Source organism: Mus musculus, chromosome 2, assembly GCF_000001635.26.
Source record: "Mus musculus strain C57BL/6J chromosome 2, GRCm38.p6 C57BL/6J".
In the NCBI taxonomy this organism is placed as follows: Eukaryota; Metazoa; Chordata; class Mammalia; order Rodentia; family Muridae; genus Mus; species Mus musculus.
The window spans coordinates 151859448-151881120 of record NC_000068.7 but is presented as its reverse complement, the minus strand read 5'-3'; the positions used below and the strand labels follow the sequence as shown (position 1 = coordinate 151881120).

The 21673-nt window shown below is 51.0% G+C and overlaps 1 protein-coding gene across 2 annotated transcripts in view; it reads right to left on the bottom strand.

Annotated features, from left to right (window-relative positions):
- Positions 1 to 6452: 6452 nt before the first annotated feature.
- Positions 6453 to 21673, bottom strand: part of Rspo4 (R-spondin 4) — a 32022-nt gene continuing 16801 nt past the window's right edge. Inside the window, exons 2-5 of one of the 2 annotated variants that reach the window (NM_001040689.1) lie at positions 13177 to 13365; positions 12410 to 12550; positions 11167 to 11352; positions 6453 to 8081 (exon numbers count right to left, since the gene is read on the bottom strand). In NM_001040689.1, the coding sequence (NP_001035779.1) occupies positions 7990 to 8081; positions 11167 to 11352; positions 12410 to 12550; positions 13177 to 13365 (608 nt within the window). In that variant the 3' untranslated portion in view covers positions 6453 to 7989. The remainder of the gene's footprint in view (positions 8082 to 11166; positions 11353 to 12409; positions 12551 to 13176; positions 13366 to 21673) is intronic. The other variant, XM_006499308.4, reaches the window with a different exon arrangement.

Here is a 21673-nt window from a genome sequence, read left to right as displayed (position 1 = left end):
TAGCAGTGCTCTCCTGTAATTCTTTAAGTGACTTATGAAAGTCCTTCTTGATGTCCTCTATCATCATCATGAGAAATGTTTTTAAATCTGGGTCTAGATTTTCGGTTGTGTTGGGGTGCCCAGGACTAGGTGGGGTGGGAGTGCTGCGTTCTGATGATGGTGAGTGGTCTTGATTTCTGTTAGTAGGATTCTTACGTTTGCCTTTCGCCATCTGGTAATCTCTGAAGCTAGCTGTTATAGTTGTCTCTGTTAAGAGCTTGTTCTTCAGGTGACTCTGTTAGCCTCTATAAGCAGACCTGGGATGGTAGCACTCTCCTTAGTTTCAGTGGGCAGAGTATTCTCTGCAGGAAAGCTCTCTTCTTGCAGGGAAGGTACCCAGATATCTGGTGTTCGAACCGGACTCCTGGCAGAAGTTGTGTTCCACTCACCAGAGGTCTTAGGATCCCGTGGGGAATCCTGTGTGGGCCCTTGCGGGTGTCAGGCGACTCTGCTGGCAAGGAACCCCGGGGCTCGAGTGGAGCGGAAGTGGCTTGTGCCCCAGGTCAGGCCCGGGTAGTCTGCTTCCCTATGTACCGCAGTCTCAGGTTCCGCGCGATTGGATTGGGGCTGGCACTGTGTTCCACTCACCAGAGGTCTTAGGATCCCGTGGGGAATCCTGTGTGGGCCCTTGCGGGTGTCGGGCGACTCCGCTCTATTTCCATTTTCATGTTCTACATTCATGTGCGTGTGAGTATGTGTGTGTGTGTGTGCATGTGAGCCTGTATTTAACCAGTTCCTCATATGAGAGAAAAAGGTATCTGTCTGCGCTGTTCAGCTTTATGAACTTATCTTAAACTAGAATCACCTGGGAAGAGGAACCTCAGTTGAGGAATTGCCACCATCAGGTTAGCCTGAGGGCAAGTCTGTGTGGGCTTGATCTCTACTCATGATTGATGTGGGAGGGCCCAGCCCACTATGGGAGGTGCCATCCCTGGGGTGTATTAAAAAAAGGTATCTGAGCAAACTAGAGAAAGGAAGCCAGGAAGCAGCTTTCCTTGTGGTCTCTGTTTCAGTTCCTGCTTCCAGCATGGGCTCCTGATTTCCCTAAACAGTGGCCTGTGACGTGGGATGCTGGTGGATCACAGGATGACTGGTTCCTTTCCCAGCTTCCCAGACACTGCTTCCCCCTGGTGACCTAGACAGGTATAGAACAGGGCAAGAGTAGAAGGAGGAGCTGGGGGAGTCATTGGAGGACAGAAGGGTGGAGCAGGTAAGGCTCTTTGAAGGAGGAGTGTCTATGCTGAAGACACAGGATTTCACTCAGGGGTTGGTGAGGGAATGAAACGATGGATGGAGTGATGACAGACAAAGCTACCCACCTTGAGGAACACCACTATACCTGGGGTTCACAACTCACTAAGTTAAGTTGCCTCTACCACCATCCTGAGAAGGCTACTAGGATAACATGCTTGCTCAGGGTCCAGCAGCCAGCCAGGGACAGTGCTGGAGACATGCCCTGTGACTTGCTGGCATACTCTGTGACTCCACTTCAGAGAGGATAGAGGAATCCAGGATGTGGAGGCACAGTCCTGCAATCTGGGCATCTGGACCCTGTCTTAGCAGCACTGCACCCAGATCCTGCTCAGAGCTGGAGGAGGTGGACACGGCCTGTGTGGACAAGAGCAGGCTTGCTGGGAAGTCGTGGATGGTGCAGCCTTCAAGGCTGGACCCTGAGTCTTTGATAGGCAGCTGGAGCTGCACCCTGGGGTGAGGGGTGTCCCTTCTTAAGTTCTAGATATCATCTGAAAGATGTGTCCTTTTGGAATTTGTGCCAGAGCCTTTGGAGTCCTTTTAAGGGCATCTTAAGACCAGTTTTTACAATATTTTCTTGACCCGATGTTGGTCAATGGCTTAAATTCAAAAGGCACAAATGTGAAAAGGCAGGGCCCCTTTTGGCCTCCTTCCAGCTCCATCCTTTGCCCAGCTCCCTAGAGCCATCAGGGCACTGGTTCTGACGTCTTCTTTCACACAGGTTTGGTGCGCAGTCACTCTGCACACTAGGTGCTTTCCTCTCCTCTCCACAGGTGTCTCTCCCTGCTTTTTCCTCTCAGCAGAACATCACTTAGCTGTGTTATCCATCACAAGGTCCGTCACAGCACCATCATGCCATGTGGTGTCCACTGAGAGTGCATCTTACACAGCCCTCCTTCAGTTCTGGATATTTCTGGTTTTCTTGTGTGCGCAAACATATGGGGTTAGAGGGAGCAGCTGTGGACCCAGGAACCTTTGAAGTTTCACTTGTGGGGAAGTCTAAATGAAAGGGGAGCTGAGGAATGCCAGGGGCCAGAGGGCATGCACATGACCATTTTGATGGACACTGTCAGATGCCTTCTGCACCAGCAGGGTGGAGTCTCATTCCTCTGCAGAAAGAATGGAGACCTGCCTGGTCACCACTCTGACTCTGTGAAAATGGTATCTGCGTGATGTGTCATCATGACTTGATTTCCAGGAGCTGTCCTGCTCTCCCATGCTACACAAAGCAGGGCTCAGCCTTTAGGAACCCTACAAGCAGCAGGGAGAGCCATGGGGTATCCCATGAGGTCCTGGGCTGGTCCTGGTCGGTGAATGATGTGGCTGTGGTAGAGGGTTTTATTTTTTAATATTCCAACTCTACTACTTATTTTTTTAAGTCTTGGATACCCTGTTTATGAAAAAATATTAAAAGAGCTCACTACAGAGAGTTCAGGATAAATTTTGAGTTCCACATTAAATGGCTGCCCTAGCTTCTGGCTCCAACATAGTAAATGTTTGTTGAATCAATGTAGTTCTGAGCAGAGTCGCATTGGCAAGTGTGTATCCAAACCCTCTCACACATTACCTTGTTGAAACCTCACATTGACAGCATGGAAACTACTCTTACTCCCTTTTAAAGATGAGGAGACTGAGGGCCGGGAGTGCAGGCTCTTGTCTGTGGCCCATAGCTGGGCAGGGTAGAGATGGCAGCTGTGGCCTTGTCCCATTCTTACATGTTCTGCCCTAGGAAACAGATGTCAAGATCAAGCCACTGCAGCTGTGTAGTCCTGTGAAACAACTCTTCCTCCACCACAGGAGCAGGAAACATGGCATCTGCATGATGTGTCATGATCTGGATTTTGAGAGGACTTGTTCTACTCTCCTATGCTGTAAACCAAGGCTCGTCCTTTAGGAATGAAACAAGTGTCAGGAAGGGCCATAGATGTCAGTCCAGAGATGCCCGATGAGGTCCTGGGCTTGAGATGGTCCTGGCCACTGTATGATGTGGCTGTGGTATGTAGGGGGAGGTGCTGATAGTAATGTCTGTTTCCCTAGTTTGTTCTTGATTTGGTCAATAAAGGAGGCCAAGAGTCAACTGTTGGACAGAAGGGACAGGTGGCACTTCCGGGTCCCAGGAGGAAAAGGAGACTCAGGAAAAGAGAAGGGGCTTTTTGGCTAGCTTTTGGGAGGAGAAACACAAAACAACTATGTAAGATCTCAGGGAAGCTGGAACCAGCGGCCTCTGCCAACAGCGGATAGTCAAGGAGGTCAGTGGAGACTAGCTAATAAATTTAGGGCAGGAGGTTTTGTGTTCAGCAATTGTGTTAGCCAACAAGTTTTAAAGCAATAAAACTAAATACATGGTTTTTTTTATCTGTGCATTTAAAGGTCTTGGTGGTGATAGTAATGCAAACCCTCCATAGTAGAGTTGGGTGGTTTGTCGTTGTTGTTCTAACATTCCAACTCTACCACTTTTTGAGCCCTGGATTTCCTATTTGTCATGCTCATTTTATTCATGTTGAATTACAATGCTCATGGGTTCTGAGGGTCAGGAGCCCGGGCAGGGCAGGAGGGCAGCCTTCACTGGAAGATCCCAAGGCGGGGGCTGGAGAAACCCCTGCCCAACTGGATTTTCCCACTGCAGGTCAGGGTATGTGTGTTCCACATCAATGAGGAAGACAGGTGGAAATGCTGGGTGTTGGGGTGGGCTGAGTGATGGAGACCCAGGACAGGAGCAGCAGCCTCAGCATTGAGCCTGTGGTACAAGATCTGGCAGTTTCCGAGACTGCAAGTTGGGCTGGGAACTGATCCCTGGGCTCTTTGTATAAACAGTGGCTTCTACCATTGGTATTGACTGAACACACAGGAGGAAAGGGTCTGGGTCCTTATAACCAGTATTCTGCAGTATGAGGAACATAGTAGGCATCGTATGCATTTTTTTTTCTGAGTGGATGAGGCTGATGGATCTAGATGAGTTTGTTTCTTCTATAAGGTGGCTGACAGGGTGTGTGAATATGCAAAATATGTGAATAAACTTAGGTATGTAACAGGAGGTCAGGGAAATGTGACATATTACAGTCTCTACTGAATGGATGGATTAGAAACTGAAACACAGCTGTAAGGCTCTTAACACCTCTACCATACACTGGGTGCTAAGCTAGTATGTTTCACCATCTCACCATCACTATCATTTTTATTGTTAGAATGTACATTTCCAAGTCAGAAGGGACCCATAGGATGAATGAAATTGTCTTACAACTAGCTGGGGTGTTCACTGTCACCTGGGGCAGGTGGCTGCAGGTTACTCATGGCTCTCCTGGAATGTTGGACTGGTCTTCTGAATCAGGTTTCTGTTCTGGGCTTGGATTGGCTTGGGACCTGGGTCTGGAGTCTAGACATTGTGTGCTGCAGTGAAGGCCATTCCACTGACGTCACTGTTCAGTTGAGTGGGAGGCAGCCTCTCACTACCTCCCAGGACCGCAATATGCCCCCAAGTTCAAGAGAGAGGGCAACGACCAGGCTGGCAGTTCGTGATTGAGTGACTCCCTCTAGTGGCTGTATATGGGAACATCAGGCTGCACACGGTGAAGGATCGGGTAGAGATGGGAGGGCTGAATCAGAAGACCTGGTACAACTGGGCAGGAATGGAATGGGAGGGGCAAAGCATCACTGTCTGTCACTAGAACATTACCGAGGGGCCAACCTCCCTGGCCTTCTCCACTAGTCCAACCAGCTGTAGAACATTTCAGAGTGATCCTAGCATTGCCTGGTGAAGCACCTGGGAGCATGGTGCATCTCTTACCAGGAAGGCGGGAGAGATGTACATGAAGTCATACCTTGAAGCCCTAGGTTACGGTGGGGGCTCTGGGAGAATTTTTTTAAACTTTAAAACATTCAAAAATTATTGTAAAACTATCCAGAGCTCTCAGTTAGGAACACAGTGTCAGGTATCAGGTCCCCCACCTCATAAGGGCATGGCTAGATAATTGCAGGCCCAAGACCTTCCACTCTTGTCCTGGAATTTAGAGCCTCCAGTGTCCTAGAGTTCAAATCTTAGCAGGAAACTCCAGGCAGGACATATCTGTATTTCCCCTATCTATCCAGACTCAGATCTTTGAGCTGTGTGGTCAGACCTGGGGCTGTGGCTCTCAATCCTGATCCTGGAACCCCAGGAGCCCTTCCCCCAACTTATCCTAGAATAAGTTCTTCTATCTTATTCAGCTCTCAGCTTGTTCATAATGTACAGGTCTGGGTGGAACCCTGGAATCTGAAGCTGTGAAAACTCCCTTAGAGCACAGCACGGGGCAGAACCTTCCAGATGCAGGCAACAGAGCCAGACCAGCCTTGTCTCTTCTTCATTCATCACAAGGAGTAACGGAAGTCCCGAACTGATATAGGGCTTGGCCCAGACTCCCAGCTAACTGCTCGCAGGCTGGGCTTATACCAGGTCACCAGCAGCCCAGGTCATTCCCATGAGTCAGTGAGATTGTGCTTCTGGAGGCTCCTGGCTTCCAAAAAGCCATGTAGATCACAAGTTGGGGCTTGGGCTGTATCTAGTTCAGGAGTCTGAGGGTTTCTGGTTTTTGCATCTGGCTGAAGCTCAAGCAACTACTCTCTCTCTCTCTCTCTCTCTCTCTCTCTCTCTCTCTCCCTCTCTCTCCTTCCTCTGTATATGTGTGTGTACACACATGCATGTGTATGTGCCTGTTGCGTACAAGTGTGAAGAGGCCAGAGGATAACCTCAGTGTTGCCCAGCGCTGGCCAAGCTTTTTTGAAACAAGGCTCTTTACTGGCCTGGCTCCTGCCTCTTGGGACAGGCTGACTGGCCAACAAGGCCCCGGCATCTGTGTGTTTCTGCCTCCCCAGTGCTGTGACACAAGGTCGTGCCTCTGTCTGGCTTTTCCATGTGGGTGCTGAGGGTCAAACTCAGGTCCTATGCTTGCAAAGCAAGCACTTTAATGATGGAGTCCCTGAAAGCCTCCTTCTTAGGAGGAACTGGCCAGCATTCCAGCAGGAACCCTGTCTGTCCCCAGTCAGTCCCCAAGAACCTTGGCTCCCTCTGAGCCAGAACACTCTGGTGGAAGCTGCCCCAGGAAATTTAGAGCCCACTACTGCCACCCTCTGGACATGGTGGTCTCTAACACTATCTGATGACCAAGAAGTCCTCAAAGTTTCTTTTTATCTTTCTTTGAAAAGTAGCTGGGAGTCTTGAAATAAGAAAGCATTTCAGAGGTGTGAACTTCTGCAGAGAAGCTGGGCCCCTGGCCTGGCAAGCAGGGGTCCCAGCTGTTCTCAGTGGGGCATCATGGAGGAACACAGCTACAGGGTCAGGAGTGGTGCTGGGGACCCCCATCTGTCAAGCGTAGTGTGACTGTGAAGGTCCCTGTCTGAGTGACATTACTTCTCATGGCGTTTCTCTCCTGCCTATACCACATCCTTCCCCAGCTATCTTTGGGCCCTAATGCCCTGACTCGGAGCTCCCAGAAACAATGGCAGCTCCTAGGCCAAATGGCAGAGGTTAAGACAGACTTGCCATTTGGTTTGTTTTACCTGAAGGCTCCTCCCAATATCCCTCCCACCTGCAGTTGAGGGTATCACAGTGAAAGAAAACACTCAGGTTATCCATGTGAGAGGCCACCCCAACTGCTAACCTGGCAATTTTCTATACTTCTCTAAACACACTGGAGCTTCTTCATAGATGTGATGTGCGGTCCAAAGACAGAGTAGAGTGCCCATCACTTCCTTAGACATCAGTCTCTATGGGTACGATGGGCCTCGGGTAGCAGAGCGGTGAATGGAGCGGGTGGGACCATGTCTAAGCTCCATTTAGCTTCAGTAGCCTTTGGGATTATTTCATAAGAGATCACAGCCCCACCTGATCCTGTGCATGGGTCTCCAAAGGCCTTGGGAGGGTGGTCAGCTGGAGAAGGGTCATGGGCACTATGAAAGGGAGACCAGAGTGGGATGGGGATAGGGGTGGGGTAGGAGGTGAGGGTGGAGAGGTGGGAGGATGACCAGAGGGTGTGTTACAGGCACTTCCAAGGGGATGTGCTCATGGGCCTGGACCACTGTCTAGCTAAAGGGCCCCTAGCTAAAGGGCTCCTATACCACCATCCTGGATAAGAGGTTCAGGCTGGGCCTTCGGAGGTCCCAGAGTTTGTCCCTGGTGGCCTCATCGCAGAGGCAATGGCTGAGTGCTGTAGAATCGGCCTTGAGGGACTGGCCAGGTGAATGGTTCATATAACTCCGGCTGCAGGGTCTCTCTAGCTAGAAGCAGAGCTCTCAGGACTTGTCAAGTTGCACCCAAACCTATTCCTATAAAATTGTAACTTTGCAAAGATGGAGTCAGGACAGAGTCACAGAAAGATCTAGAAAAAAAAGTTTGCTTTGGGGTGCAGAGAGCCACATGGAGGATACAAGCTTAATCTCTCTCTTATGTCTGTCTCCGTGTGCGGGGTGGACGGTGAAGATCAGAAAGGAAAACAGAAGGGAATGAAGAGAAGGGTACACGGGGAGAAGGAAAGTTTCAAAGAAGGACAGGAAGAAGAAGGTGAGGGCAAGAGGAAAAGGGAGACGGATAAAATCTAAAGGAAAGAGCAGACAGACGGGAAAGGTAGAAAGAGTGAAGAATGTGGAGAAAGAGCTGGACAGGGGAGAAGCGAGGAGCCCACTGTGGAAGTGCGGCGAGCGGAAGGCAGAGGCCAGAGCTGGAGATGGTCACTGTGAGCCACGCTGGTGTGGCCTGCGCTCCAACTTCCTGTCCTTACGCTGGCGCCGATCCTTCCTGTTCTTCTGCCTGGGATTTCTTTCTGCAAGAACACAGGTCCAGTTCAGGGAGGTCCTGAGAGATGAGGAAACCCCAAGTAGTCCCAGCAGGCCCCAGAGCTGCAGTGCTGGGCTCAGAGACACCGTTTTAAATTTGAGCCTGTAGGTGACATTGTTCCAGAAGACTCCTCCTTGGTGATTCCCAGGGAGGTGGGAGGACGCTGGCCTGAGGGAGTAGCTGAGATTGAATGGAGTTGGGAAACTGCCTGCAAGGACTGAGGGACCACTTGGGTAAGCACCCATGGGGACTTAGGATGGCCTTATGGGGGTCTGTATGCCCGTCCCCTCACCGATGTGCTACCTCACTGTTAATAAGGCTTCCTGCTAGAGATTTTCCTCTGTTCAACTCCCTGTCCCAGTCCCCAGCCCCGTAGGCAGAGACCCTGAGGTTTAGCTGCTGGTTGGTGTACGCATGATGTCCCAGAGAGTAAATCCATGCGGTGGGCACAAAAGCTACAATTTGTATCCCATCTGATAGGCGAGGAAAGAGGCTAGTCACAGCTGGAGTCGGGACATAGTGCAAAGGGTCTGGCTGCAAGCCCCAGACCCTGGTCTCATCTAGACCCCAGTGTGTCCCACAGGCCCTGGAGGAGTCCCATGGAAACACCTGATTAGTCTCTTTTCTCAGAGAAGGCTGGCCAGATGATTAGCTTGCTCAGGAGCCTGGAGCTCCTGGCTGGGTGACCAGTGGTCGGATGGCAGAGTGTGTAGACAGAATCCCAGCATGCTGTCCTTAGGAGAGCTGAATGTCCCCTGGCAGGGTCCTCTGCTGGCCTCCCTCGGCAGCTCTCCTTTGCTCATGGTCACTAGCCCAGCTGTGCTTCCCTACAGTGATCCACACTGCTTGCCAGCCTCTGCCAGGATCTACCTGTTCCCTGCAACACTCTTCTTCCCAGCTGCTAGCTGCTGTTACTGACTGACAGGAGGAAAGACAGGTGTGTCTTGGAGCCACCACAACCCTAAACTTCTAGTTTATAAGGTGTCTCCTCACCCAAGCCATTTTCACACGCTCTTTGTCTCGAGGAAGTCTCCCGGGGAGCTGTGTGTCCTTGGAACGGATAACACCACTTAGGGCGCTGCCTTCCAAGGACATCCTCACACAGGGCACACTATCTCTCTAGGGGTAACTGCTTTTGCAAGGAGCCAAGGTCTAAGCATCTCCCTTTGCTGGGCAGACTCAGTGGTACCCCATAGACTAGGCTGCACACTTTTGGGGCTCCCCACCAAATCGAAATCTTTGGAGGCATCGTGCAGCTACAGGTGAGGCCTGGATCTGGGGACATCTGAGAGCAATGCCTGAGGGATCCTGAGGGGTCCTTGTCAGCTGTGAGGGCTGGAATTGAGAGAGATGAGGGTTTGTGTCTTTAAGCAGTTTGCTAGCTGCCTGTGCACACCTATGTTCACACCACCACACTCCCACCTACCCAGGCAATCTCCCACCCACCTATATATATATCCTCCCACTCATCTAGCCATGGACTCCCAAACCAACCACCTTTCCATCAACCTACCCACTCACCCCTGCACCCTTCAACCATGCATCCACCCACTCACCTAATTCTCAACGTACTCACCCACTCAGCCTCTCACCTCCCACCCACATGCCCACCCACTCATACAAATACCTACCTGGCCACTCGCACCTCCCCCCCCCCCCATCCACCTATCTTCTCTCTACCCAGGCATCTACCCATCCCCCAGAGTTAACATCTGGGTCCCGATCCAGCACCAGAGACAGCCTTGCTCTCCTCGGAAACCACAGACTCACCACACACAACTGCAGAAGGAGCAGGGCTTTTTCCTAGAGGTGTCGATGTTATGACATGATGTGACAGGAGCTGGCTCTGAGAGGGGGAGCTCAGGAAAGCTCCAGGTGGACAGGGTGCCCGGGCTGAGGCATACACACGAGGAGGTTTCGCAGGCTTGTGGGAACTCATACTAAATAAGCACATGGCACCCCCAGCAGTCACCTCAGAGTCTGCAGCCACGGCTCCTGGTATTATCATTTGAGAACGCGCTTTCCTTGAGTTCTGGATGTCTAGTCTCATCTAGGCCCTACTCTCTCTCCCAACTGCTCATTGTGTATGTGTGGATAGTGTCGATGGTGGGAGAGTCCCCGGGTTCAAATTCTGCCTCCACTATGTCACAGTTGTGTGTCCCACATGCCCTGGTTCTGGGTCTTTCTCTATTGACCACAACTTAGATTCTTCTTTGCCTTCTGACTAACATTCAGCTTCTAGGTTCACCTAGTCTTGGCTGTGTGACCCTGGGGCATGGACCTCAAGCTCTTTGGGCTTCCATCTCCTGAAACGGGATAATAACCACACCTACATCACAGTCACTGGGCAGGTCAAAGGAACCCGTGACTGTAGAAAACTTAACACACCATGCTCACGTGGCTAACACTGCTTTTCTGTGCTGACGCCAACTCTTGCACACTTCATGGCCCACACAGTTGGCATCTCTTTTGTGGTTTTTAGATGTCTCCATTGCAAATCTGTGGTCCTCCCCAGTGAAGAGGTCCTTGCGGCATTTAGTGGGTGGTATAGCCATAGGCCCCCCTGTTCTCCTGTTGCAGGGTTGACAGCATCGACTCCTCAGCTGAGATCTCTTTGCACATGCGTGCCTACGGTTTTAGAGTGTTTTGCTCAGATCTCTATGGCAACCTTGGCGTTCTGCATCCTGGGGTCTGTCTTAACCGACTGCTGTATGTTGGGCCAAGGATGCCTTTCTTGACATCTCTTCCCTTTTGCATTCCAGTAGATGCTGCACTGTACTGCAGTCACAGCCCCATCCCCAGGCTTTCCTGGGGACTCAACTAGAAACAGTAGACCATCCTTACAGTACAGAGGTCTGGGCAATGCACACCAGTCTTCCTACCATGTCTGGGACGCTTCTCTGGCCTTTCAAATGGTCTTGCAGATATCATCTATGTGTGTGTGTGTGTGTGTGTGTGTGTGTGTGTGTGTGTGTGTGTGTGTGTGTGTGGTTGTGTGGTGGGGGTCTCTCTTCCTGGACCCAGTTACCTCTGGGTCTTTCCCTGTGGACCTCTGCAGGCCTGGTGCTCACCTCCTGGGCAGAGTCTCTTTATAGGACACTTCCTGGACTCAGATAACACTCGGCAACTCGCCGTCTCTTCCTGCTTGGCCGGGCCAGCCTCCCGGACCCGGGTTTCTAGGCCCCAGCCTGAGCCACAGGTCTTCCCATTGTGTATGCAGGGACTCCAGCTGCCCCAAGGGCTCGGCTCACACTCTTCTGTGGGTGAAGGGAGAGACAGACAGGTGAGTCAGTCGGCAGTGTGTCCCTCTTGGATTCAGTGACCAGGGGTCTGAGGATACCATCTCTACATGCAAGGAACTTAGTCTGTTGCTGGGAGCAGGCAACTGCTTTTGCAGGAGCCTGTGGAGAACTCAATGAAGGCTGTGTTAAAACCAGAGCTGGCCCCTGACAGTGAAGCAGAAGGCTTCATGGAGGAGATAAGAGTCGAGTTCAACTTCCCTGGCCAGCAGGATTTGAGAAGAAAGGTGCAGGAATTGGGGACAGACCAGTAGCTGGCCGCTAAAAGGTCCCCACAAGTAGGGTTCTAGCTTTGAACTTGACCACATGTCTTTGATCGACTGCAGAAGGTCAGAGCCGCCTGAGTGGCACCGTGAGGGGGAAAATGCGCTCACGGACAGAAAGTTCTCAGAAGGAACTACAGATACATTCCACTGATTGCTGAGTGGCAGGTAACACCCAGCTCAGGGGATAGTAACGTCCCATCTCACAGTCCTAAGTGCCGAGACCTGGAGCAGGAACAGGGCTGGGAACAGGTCTCCAGACCACAGGTAGCTCTGCTGTCAGCACCCAATGGTTTCACCTGACCAGTGGACAGAGTTTCAGCCACCTCCAGGGATCCACCTGTCTCTCACACTGTGGGAGTCACACAGGGTGCCCACTGTGCCTGGCTTTTACATGGGCGCTGGCAATCTGACCCTGCACTGCAAGCCCTTTCTTCCCAGAACCACTTTGCTGGCCCCATGCAGTTACTTTAAAACAACTTCAGATGAAGTGACTTTCTTGAGGTGTCTATGGGTAACTCTGTTCCTTGGTGCCTTGTTGGTGAGGACACCCTTGGTGACAAAAGCACTGTCAGAGTTGGCGGCACGATATCCGCGATTCCTGATGGTTATAATGGCACCAGATTCTCTGAAGATTCTCTGAGTTCCAACGTATTGCTGGGCTGCCCCCCCCCCCATAACATTCCACTGCTTGTTTTCAGGTCTCCCGCCCTTCCCCCAACGCTAGGACAGGTGGCCAGGGCCTCACTCACCCTGGCACTCCCGGGTACTCTGGTGGGTCAAGGTGCCCGGTGGACAGGAGGGCAGGCACTTCCCTTTGTATAGGTGAAACCGCCTTTTGCAGCGGATACAGAAGTCCTGGCTGAAACAGCTCTCGCACGTGGCCCCACATTCTGCAACAGAGCCAGGGACAGCATAAGTGAGCTGCCTGGGATGGGGCCCCATAGCTCTGCCTGAGGTGGGACGGTCTCTGTGCAGCCCCAAGCCCTGGGACACTGGGGTCAGGATACTTGCCAGCAGCCCAGACTTGGCCGTTCTTGAGCTGGGCCACATAGGAAGACGCTTTCCTTTCTCGTCTCGGCTGAGGTTGAGCATGGGATGTGATACACTAAGCATCACATAGCAAATCTGGGCTGGGAGTGGGGCTCCCTCACCCTTCACCCACAAGACTCAGACCAATCTGCCCTAGGTCACAGTGAAAATGGAGGAAAGGTCAGGGCTGCTTTTCCCTACTTGAGCTAGACCCAGAGGAGGCGAGGAACCTGCTAGAGGCCATACCAGAACCCAGGTTGAAGTAAAGGTTCCCTGCTCCGTTTGTGCTGAGACCTGGTGGTATCTATCCTCTTAGAGCTGATGGAATCAGAGAGGAGCCTACCTGGCCAAGGGCTGCAGGGACATCTAGAACGAGCAAGCTTGGGGTTGGGCATGGTGCTGCTTCCTCCAGGGTATGCTCGGGGAGAGGGTGGGATACGGGACCGCTCTATCCAAGCCTGGCTACGACACTGGAGGAGATACGTACTCTTGCACCTGTTGGCCTCCTGGCCACGGATCCCAAAGAAGCCAAGGGGACAGTCGTGCACACACTTGCCGTACTGACGGATGCCTTCACGGCGGATGAAGAGGAAGAGCCTCTGCTGGCAGGTGGAACAGCCATTCTCCTCCGAGCATATGACACAGCCCGTGCAGTTGCCCCCCAGACCAGTGCCTGCTGCAGCCAGACCAGGAGAGGGAGAGGGAGGGGGAGAGAGAGAGTCAAATCACACATGTGAGCTACTTAGATGGACTCCTCATTGGGCTATTAGCTGGATACAACAGAAGACTACATTTCCAAGCATCCCTGACTACTAGATATCACTTGATCAAAATCTGGCCAGCAGGACCTAAAAGTAGGCACGTATAGACCACTGATATGAGAGAAACCAATGTGTTCTTTGCTCATCCACCATTACCTGGACTTTTCTGTTATAAGCACATTTCCTTTTCACTAAAGCCATAGAATGGTGTGTGTGTGTGTGTGTGTGTGTGTGTGTTGTGCATAGGGATGGGTAGGACCACCACCTTCTTTCTCAGTTTCTGAACAATACTCCAGTCCCCACTGTTACCATCAGCCTCAGGAAGTCAAGGGGAGGCAGGAGGCTGCAAAGCTGGGGAGAAGGCAAGCCATGCTCAGTCGTGAGGCTAGATGCTCCATGCCAAGGCTCTCACTGAGATCTTTGCCAAATCATGAAGAGTAGGGCACTACTCTTCATGCCCCAGCTCTGCTGCCAGCCTCTTCTTGTGCCTCTCTGAGCAGAAAAGGGCCCTGAAGAGTGGGGCCTGAGAGCGGCAGCAGGGGCCCACCAGATTCCATGGCAAGCATGAGGAGCGTACAGCCAGGGAACCCATCCAGGTCACAGGGAAACGGTATGTCTGTGGGAGGCATGTGCTCAGAAGACAGGCAACACTGGAGACCACAGGGGTCAGGATGCGGGAGGGGTTGGAATCACTAAGCAGGATTCACTCTTGCAGGAGCCGCTAAGATAAGACAACGGAGGTTGCTCAGAATTGTTCTATGTTTACATCTCATCAAGCTGGGATACTGAACGAGCTGGTTGCCCACCCTGGCCCACCTGAGCCCATGGCTCCCCACAGGAGGACATTCTTGGATCTCCAGCTCCTCAGCTTTCCTATGTGTATTTTCCCCACTGAGGTGCCTCTGGTAAGTTAGGTACAAGGACTTCCTTAGAGTAGAAACCAGGGGCCACCCTTCCTCCTGCCAGCAGAGGGCAGTCCTCCCAAGGATGAGGATGATATAAGACAACCACTACACAGTGAGGGACACATGGGACTACTGTCTGTGGTCTCTACTTAGACTTGGTTGGTTTCACTCCCTCTCTCCTATCTCCCAACTTAGAAACCCGAGAGCCTTCCACCTGGTCTGGTCGCCTGTTTCTTTTGCTTACACCCAAGGAAGCCGACTGATGTGGGTGGTCCTCACAGGGTCACACTGTAGCACACACACACCCTGTGACACACCCTGGGTACCAGGCAAGGATGCCAGCACCTTCGATGCTCTTCTTCCAGGAAAACGATATGCAGTGGGACAGAAGAGAAAAGACTTGGTGCCTTCGAAAGTGTGAAGCCATGAGAGCGGCCCCCCGACTAGAGAGAGCGAGCCACATTACCACAGCCAGACAGAGCCCCCTCTCCCACTCACCCAGCAAAACCTGCTCAGTTCAGATAACACCAAGGACAGACAGGAATGAGAGAAAAGCCTTCCTTCTGCTAGGTGTGTAAGCCCTGGAGAAAAAAACCTCACAGCATCCAGCCAATTGGAAGGCATGCCTTCTCACGCCCAGTAGTTCAGCATCTGAGCCTCACTACAGAACGGCTGTGTGGTTGGTCAGTTCCATGTTGATTTGAAGCAGGATAGAATAAAATATGGGAACACGAGAAGGGGAAGACACCCCTCTCTCTGGGGTCTAGCTGAAGACTCACCGGCTGAGAGGCATTAATCACAGGGAAATCAATAGTGTCGGCCTTCCCTCCTCCCTGGCATTTTCTAGAACCTCCATGTGCAGCCCCAGTGGCTTGTGGTTTTATTTTATCAGATTATAACTCCACCCGGGGAGACACCCAGAATCTCAATAATAAAAAAAGGACTAGACATATGGGAGAGTTGGGTACCATCTTAGCCCATTCAGCAGAGACGAGGGAGATGGTTTAATGGACAAGAGGACCTGCCGTGAAAGCACGAGAACCTGATTCACATCTGCGGCACCCACAGAAAAGCTATGACTGGCCGTGTAACTTCAGCACTGAGGGGCAGAGACAGGCACATCCCAGGCCCTTGATGGCCGGCTGGACGAGCCAATGGTGAGCTCCAGGTTCCATGAGAGACCCTGTCTTGAAAGGACAAAATGGAAGGTAATAGGAGAAGATAGTCGATCTCCTCTTCTGCCCTCTGAATGGATGTGCATCAGACAGACACACACAGACACACACACACACACAGACGCTCCCAAAGTCCTGTATATCATCAGCAGTATGACACTTCAGTGTGACTCTTCTTTGAGAAGTTTCCCTCCCCCAATGCTCTTGGGAGTCATAGTCTTTCCCTGAGTGCCTTTCTATTTTTTTTTTTAAATAAACTGCAGCTCCATTTCATACTACATTGTCCTGAAATGCTTTTCTGTGTTGAAGCCAAGGGTCTGGTTTTATCTAAATTGAGATTAAGGGGACTTCCTAGATGCCAACGGTGATTGTGGGGGGGTTGTTCCTCTGTTCCACAATAGCTGACAACTCTAAAGGAGGCGAGGTTTACCGCAACCCAAAGTTTCAAAGCAGTTCCATCCATGATGGCGGAGAATCTACGATGGAGCAGAGCATCCATGTCTGTGACAGCATCACAGTGGGCCAGGAAGCACAGAGGGGGACAGCAAGTTGGACTAAGGAAAATCTTCAAAGGCTACTTTTAGTGACAGACTTCTACCAGGCTGGCCCCCCATGTCCTAACAGTCCGACAGCCTCTATAGTTCTCTAGCTATGGGATAGCTTTCAAAACACCAAGCTGTGAGAGGCACTTCAGATTCCAGTTGTCACAGGAGGGCCAGGATAAAGCTGAGCATCTGCTTTTCTGCCAGGTGATCTGCCACCACTTGTCAGCAGACCTCACTTGGGAAGCCACAAGGCCAAGAAACTCTTGCATATCCATGCCAAGACCCTGACAGAGATGTTTACTGCAGGGTGGCTTAATAGCACATAGTCACAAAAGAGAACCCGCTGTGGGAAGAACTGATAAACACGCGGGGAGGTAGTCATATCCCACAGCCGTACACCACACACATAGCACGGCCCGTGATAAATGGCTGAGGCAGAGTTAGTTATCATTGTGGACGCAGCTCAAAGCCAGCACGGAGGAAAAAGAGCAAGCTGTGTGGTGAGTCATATAGAAGACACCATCTGTATCAAGTTCAACAGCAGAACCATGATTTGTAGCACTGGCTATACAAGAGGCATTCGAGGAATGAGACATATAAGGGGTGCATGCACGCCTAATTTGGGATGGGGGCACCTCTGGGGCAGAGGTGGTGAGGAGCTGGGAAAGAAGTGAGACGTCACTCATATTTATCATATTTGATTTGAAGCAATCGTGGACATGGAGAGATGGGGTCAAAGTAGCTGATGAGGGTGGTGGGTGGGAAGATGCCTCGGTCAGTGAAGAGCCTGCCACGAAGGCAGGAGGAAGTTCTGATTTTCAGCAGCCATACAAAAAGCCAGCAGTGTACGGTGTGGTTGTCATCCCGATGCCAGGGAAGCAGAGACATGGACTTGCCAGCCAGGCAGTTTAGCCAAGTTAGAGAGCTCTGGAATCTCCAAGAGACTCTGAAAACAAACAAAGCAGAGAGTGACTGAGGAAGACACTCAGTGTTGACCTCTGGCTCCCACATGCTCATACGCACAGGTGCACAGAAACACAAGAATACATATATACACCTGAATGTTTATTATATTCCTTTTTAATTTTTATTATAGACTTGAAACAGTTTGGGACAAAATGCACTTAAAGAAAAAAGAATTTAACTTCTCTGGTGCACCGGAGTAGGGAGTACTACAGTTTTAAAAAGATCATTGTTTTGTGTGTATGACTGTTTTGCCTGTAGGTACGTTGATGCACCACGTCTAGTGTTCACTGAGGTCAGGAGAGAGCATTGAGTTCCCTGGGACTACAGTCAACAGATATTTGTGAACCTGCCACGTGGGTGCTGGGTATTGAACCAGAGTCCCCTAAAGCAGTGGCCAATGATCTTCACCACGGAGCCATCTCTCTAGTTTCATGGGGATATAGTCACTTTTCCCCATTTCCTCCAGATCCCCTCTCCAGCCCCTCAACTTTAGGCAGTAGGTAGGGAAGGAAACATATTCAGGAGAAGGGGGTTTGGGAGCAGTGGAGACCCAGCCTCAGGCCCCGGGCCAGTCACTTCCCTCATTTGCTCCCTTGTTCTCAGGAAGGGACTGCTGAGTTATAACAGATTTGTCTAGGAAATGTCATTCGCCAGGTCCCCTTGCACTGTTAAGTGGTCACATGTCTAACCCTGGTCAGTGAGATGGGCATGTATGTCATGGGCCAAGAAGGGCCCACATGACTCTTCTCTCCTCTGTCTTCCTCTGTTAGAGTTGCAGTTTCAATGGCAGGAGCCTTGGCAGATCCCTGTGGCAGAGGGATCTTGAGAAAGACACAAGTACACTCATCACATGAACCCAGGGCTTTAACCAGAGGAGGAGAAAATCTCACACACCTTACCAAGGTCATTGGCCTTGCCAAACAGCAAGACTTATGATGTTGGGCAGGTCAGCAACGCGGTGTTATTGGCAATGAGGGTGCTCGCTCTGTGCTAGGCACCACGGAAGCCTGTGGAACTGAGCTGAGACCCCAGTGATAAAGGGCAAGGGGCCCTCAACTGACACAAAAGTGTTGCCATGGAAACTTAGACAAACTGCAATTACATCCTGTCACCGGAGTGCAAAGCTGGTTTTCCTTGCAAACAGAATTTGTGGGCTGAGATACCTTGCAATGGGGGTTTTGCCATTTTCTAGCTGAGGAAACCCAGGAATTGCTCAGGATAATACAGAGTCAGGAGGCAGAGACCTCCCACTATTGTCCCCTCCTCACCCCAACCCAGAGTGCCAGTGCAGGGCTTGTCTGTGACCAGCAGCAGGAGATGAAGCCATGGCCTGGCTTCCATCGGATTCAACATAGCAGGAGTGGCAGGCACCACAAAAATAAAGTCTGAGAAGACAAAAGTACCAGGAGGCCTGTGCGAAGCAAAATTGTTCCCAATGCCAGAAGAGCTTACAGATCTCTCAGCCTGACACCTGCAGTTTCCCTGGAGACCCTGAGACTACAAGGGGCAGGGACTTCTTCAAGGGCAAAACAAAGTTCTAAACCTAAGGAAACCCCTACTAGAGCCGAAGCACCCCTTGGAAGACACTGAGAGAACATGCTGAAGGCAAAAGACCCAGCAATCTGCTAGAGTGCCCTCTAGTGTCTCTATACTGTTATGGCATCTTTTGAATTTTCATAATTAGACTTTAATCGCATCTTTATCATTAGACAGAACAATGGTGTCCCCTCAAGGTCATAGGCATAGAAACACCAGTGCTCACCTTATGAACGAAAAGCCAAGACTCCTGGAGTTTGGACAGTGCTGCTCCAGAAAGATCCAAGCACAATGGTTCTTGAACTTGACTGTATCAAAGTTAAGTGGTTGGTTTGGGTCCAAGTCTGAAGTGAGCACACTGGGCATTTCCCATTTCACAGTGTCTTCCTTGCTACAGTTTCCTTTCCCTGAGCAAAGGAGCTGCCCACCAGGCACATGCTGTCTGGTCCTGGCTTGGTCCTGGTTCAGCCGGGCCAGTTAAGACAAACCTTTGGAAAGCGACCTTGGATGAGTGCTGGTGTTTGGGACTGTGCTCGGTAGCTAAGGACAGTGGCAGGTCGGGTGGTGCAAGGGTCTTCCCCAAGGAAAAGTGGCCACTGGTGGGCCCTGGCAACTTTTCTAGCAAATGCTAGCCCTCAAAACACCTGACTTTTGGGGCACACGTGGAGCCATCTACACTCTGGCTTGAGCAGATAGATCCACCATATGCCCCTGATCTTAGCGACCACTGGTCCAGATCGAGGCCTGTGCCCCAACAGAAACCATCTCGGAGTTTTCCTTTTCCTTAACTCACTAGGGGTGTGTGTTGTTTTTGTGTGTATGTGTGTTGTATTTTGTATATTGTATGTGAGTGTATGTCTTGTTTGTGTGGTGTGGTATATGGTATGTGGTATGTGTGTGTGTGGTGTAGTGTATGTGATATTTCATGCATGTTTTCTTTTCTGCTCTTTGGACCTATGCAGCTGTGGATGATGGAGGCTGGCGAGTGCTGCACAAACCAAGAACCTTCTGAGAGTGAAGAGCACACAGTGGCAGAGCCAGGAGCTACATCTGAGTTGGAAAGGGAGCCTCCATCACCTGGCCTGCCCCACCACAGAGGCCCTGTGCACTCTCCTCATTTCTCAAGGCATTTTGAGTTAGCTTTTCTGTCACTTACAACCAAATGACTTCTGACTAATACAGAAGCAGAGAGAGAAAGAGAAATAAACAAATGAGACGCAGAGAGAGAGAGAGAGAGAGAGAGGAGCATTAGCCAGGAATCTCACAAGCTCCAAAAGGCAGCAAGACTTCTAAGGGCCGTCCAGGCCCTCCCGGGGCTTGGCTTCCTTATGGCTCTGAAGAAAAGCACTTTTCCACTCTCGCTAATGCTTCTCTGTCAGCCTGTAATCAGAAAAGACCTAGCTCGATAGACAGCAAAAAGACCCTGGTGGGTAACTAGGCTTCTGCAAGACAGAGGGGCCTGCAGTACCACCTGCTCCACTGCCCTCCATGGCACTCTGGGAAAACCCTGGGTCCTTCTTCATGTCAGGTGAATCTTGGCCTGAAACCCTACCCTACCCTGGATCAGACACAAGCTTATAAATACGCACATTTGGGCTCTAATTGCAACCTCATGGGCTTTTTTGGAGCATCAGAGTCAACCCCATGTGATCCCCCTGAACAACCGTCTCTCACAATCGAGACTGGGCTTTCCCAGTGGAAATGCCAGTTGACCCCACAGGTATGGCTCCGCCTCATGCCAGCAGCTGAAGAGGGCTGAATGACACCCGAGTCACCTGATTTTCTCCTAGTACTTGGGAAACAAAGCATAATATCCACTTTAGGCTTGACAGTTTCCAAGGTGACTCTGGCTTATAACTCCGAATGCACTAAGAATCCCAGTGCAGAGCCATCCAGACACTCACTCAATGAACAGTTGCTAACCCTTTGAGACACTTTTTTTTTTGGTAGGGGACTGCTAAGGAGTTAATGGGTACATGCGTTGGGGGTGGCACAGTGTGCACCTGGGCAACATCTGTTACCACCCTGAGCCCCACCTTTTCTAGGTCGAAAAATGGCCTGATGGCACCTATCTTGCAGGGCTGCCAAGATGGAGGGAGACAATGTGTGCTGTGAGCTCAGAGCCCAGCACACAGCCAGCCTCTGAGAAACTGCAGCCATGGTTATCAGGTTGAAGAGGATGGCGTCATTTCTGTCCACAAAATAAAAATCGAAACTATTTACAGATGTGTGCAGGTAACCAGGTGGACATCCTGGTTCCTCTGCTCTGTGAATGACCTTAGACAAGTCCCTTCTCACTGACGGCTTGCTTTCCCTACTTGAAGATTTGAAGCAGCAACTCCCAGCATCCAAACCTTAAAGGCGCATATCAGCAAACCAGCAGACCGCTCCACACATAGCTCATTCACACACGGAAGTGCCTATCCTGTCTCCACGGTGTCACAACCCACAGTGGAACTGTGAACTACCGTGTAGCCCCTTGTCTCATGTAGGACAGACATATGAGAAAGACTAGAAGGTGGAGATCAAGGACTGGGGACATGGCTTTCTGTCACCACTAGTCTTATCGGGTGACTTTGGTCTTGGATGGAGGGCAGGTTTGTCCTTTTCTCTGGGGACAAGGAATGACAAAGATCCCAGGATCAGAGTCATCTATGTCCTGAGATTGGGCCCTAACACCTCATCTAACAGGAACCAATGCCCCGGGTAGATTTGGCCATTTGGAAACTGAGTAGATTTAAGGTCACCTCCATATCAACACACACTACACTCATCCTTTCCCCAGGGCTCACGTGGACACGGACACCTGGGACTCCGACAATGACAGGCTGGCCCAGACAGGTTCAACTCGGCAGCCCACAGTGTGTCTGACATTAAATGCCCTTGGTACCCAAGCCAAGCCTACAGCCTTACACTTTTTAAAGAGTAACCGGAACAGATGGGTCAGATTTATAAAATCAAGAAATTTCACATACAAATCTGGAATCTGGACTTCTGGAAAACTCCAGGGCATGTGCCACAGTTCACGTCGCGTACTCAGGGTGGCCGTGACTGAGGCTGCCCACAGTGATGCTCTCACGTGCCATTTGCAGACCC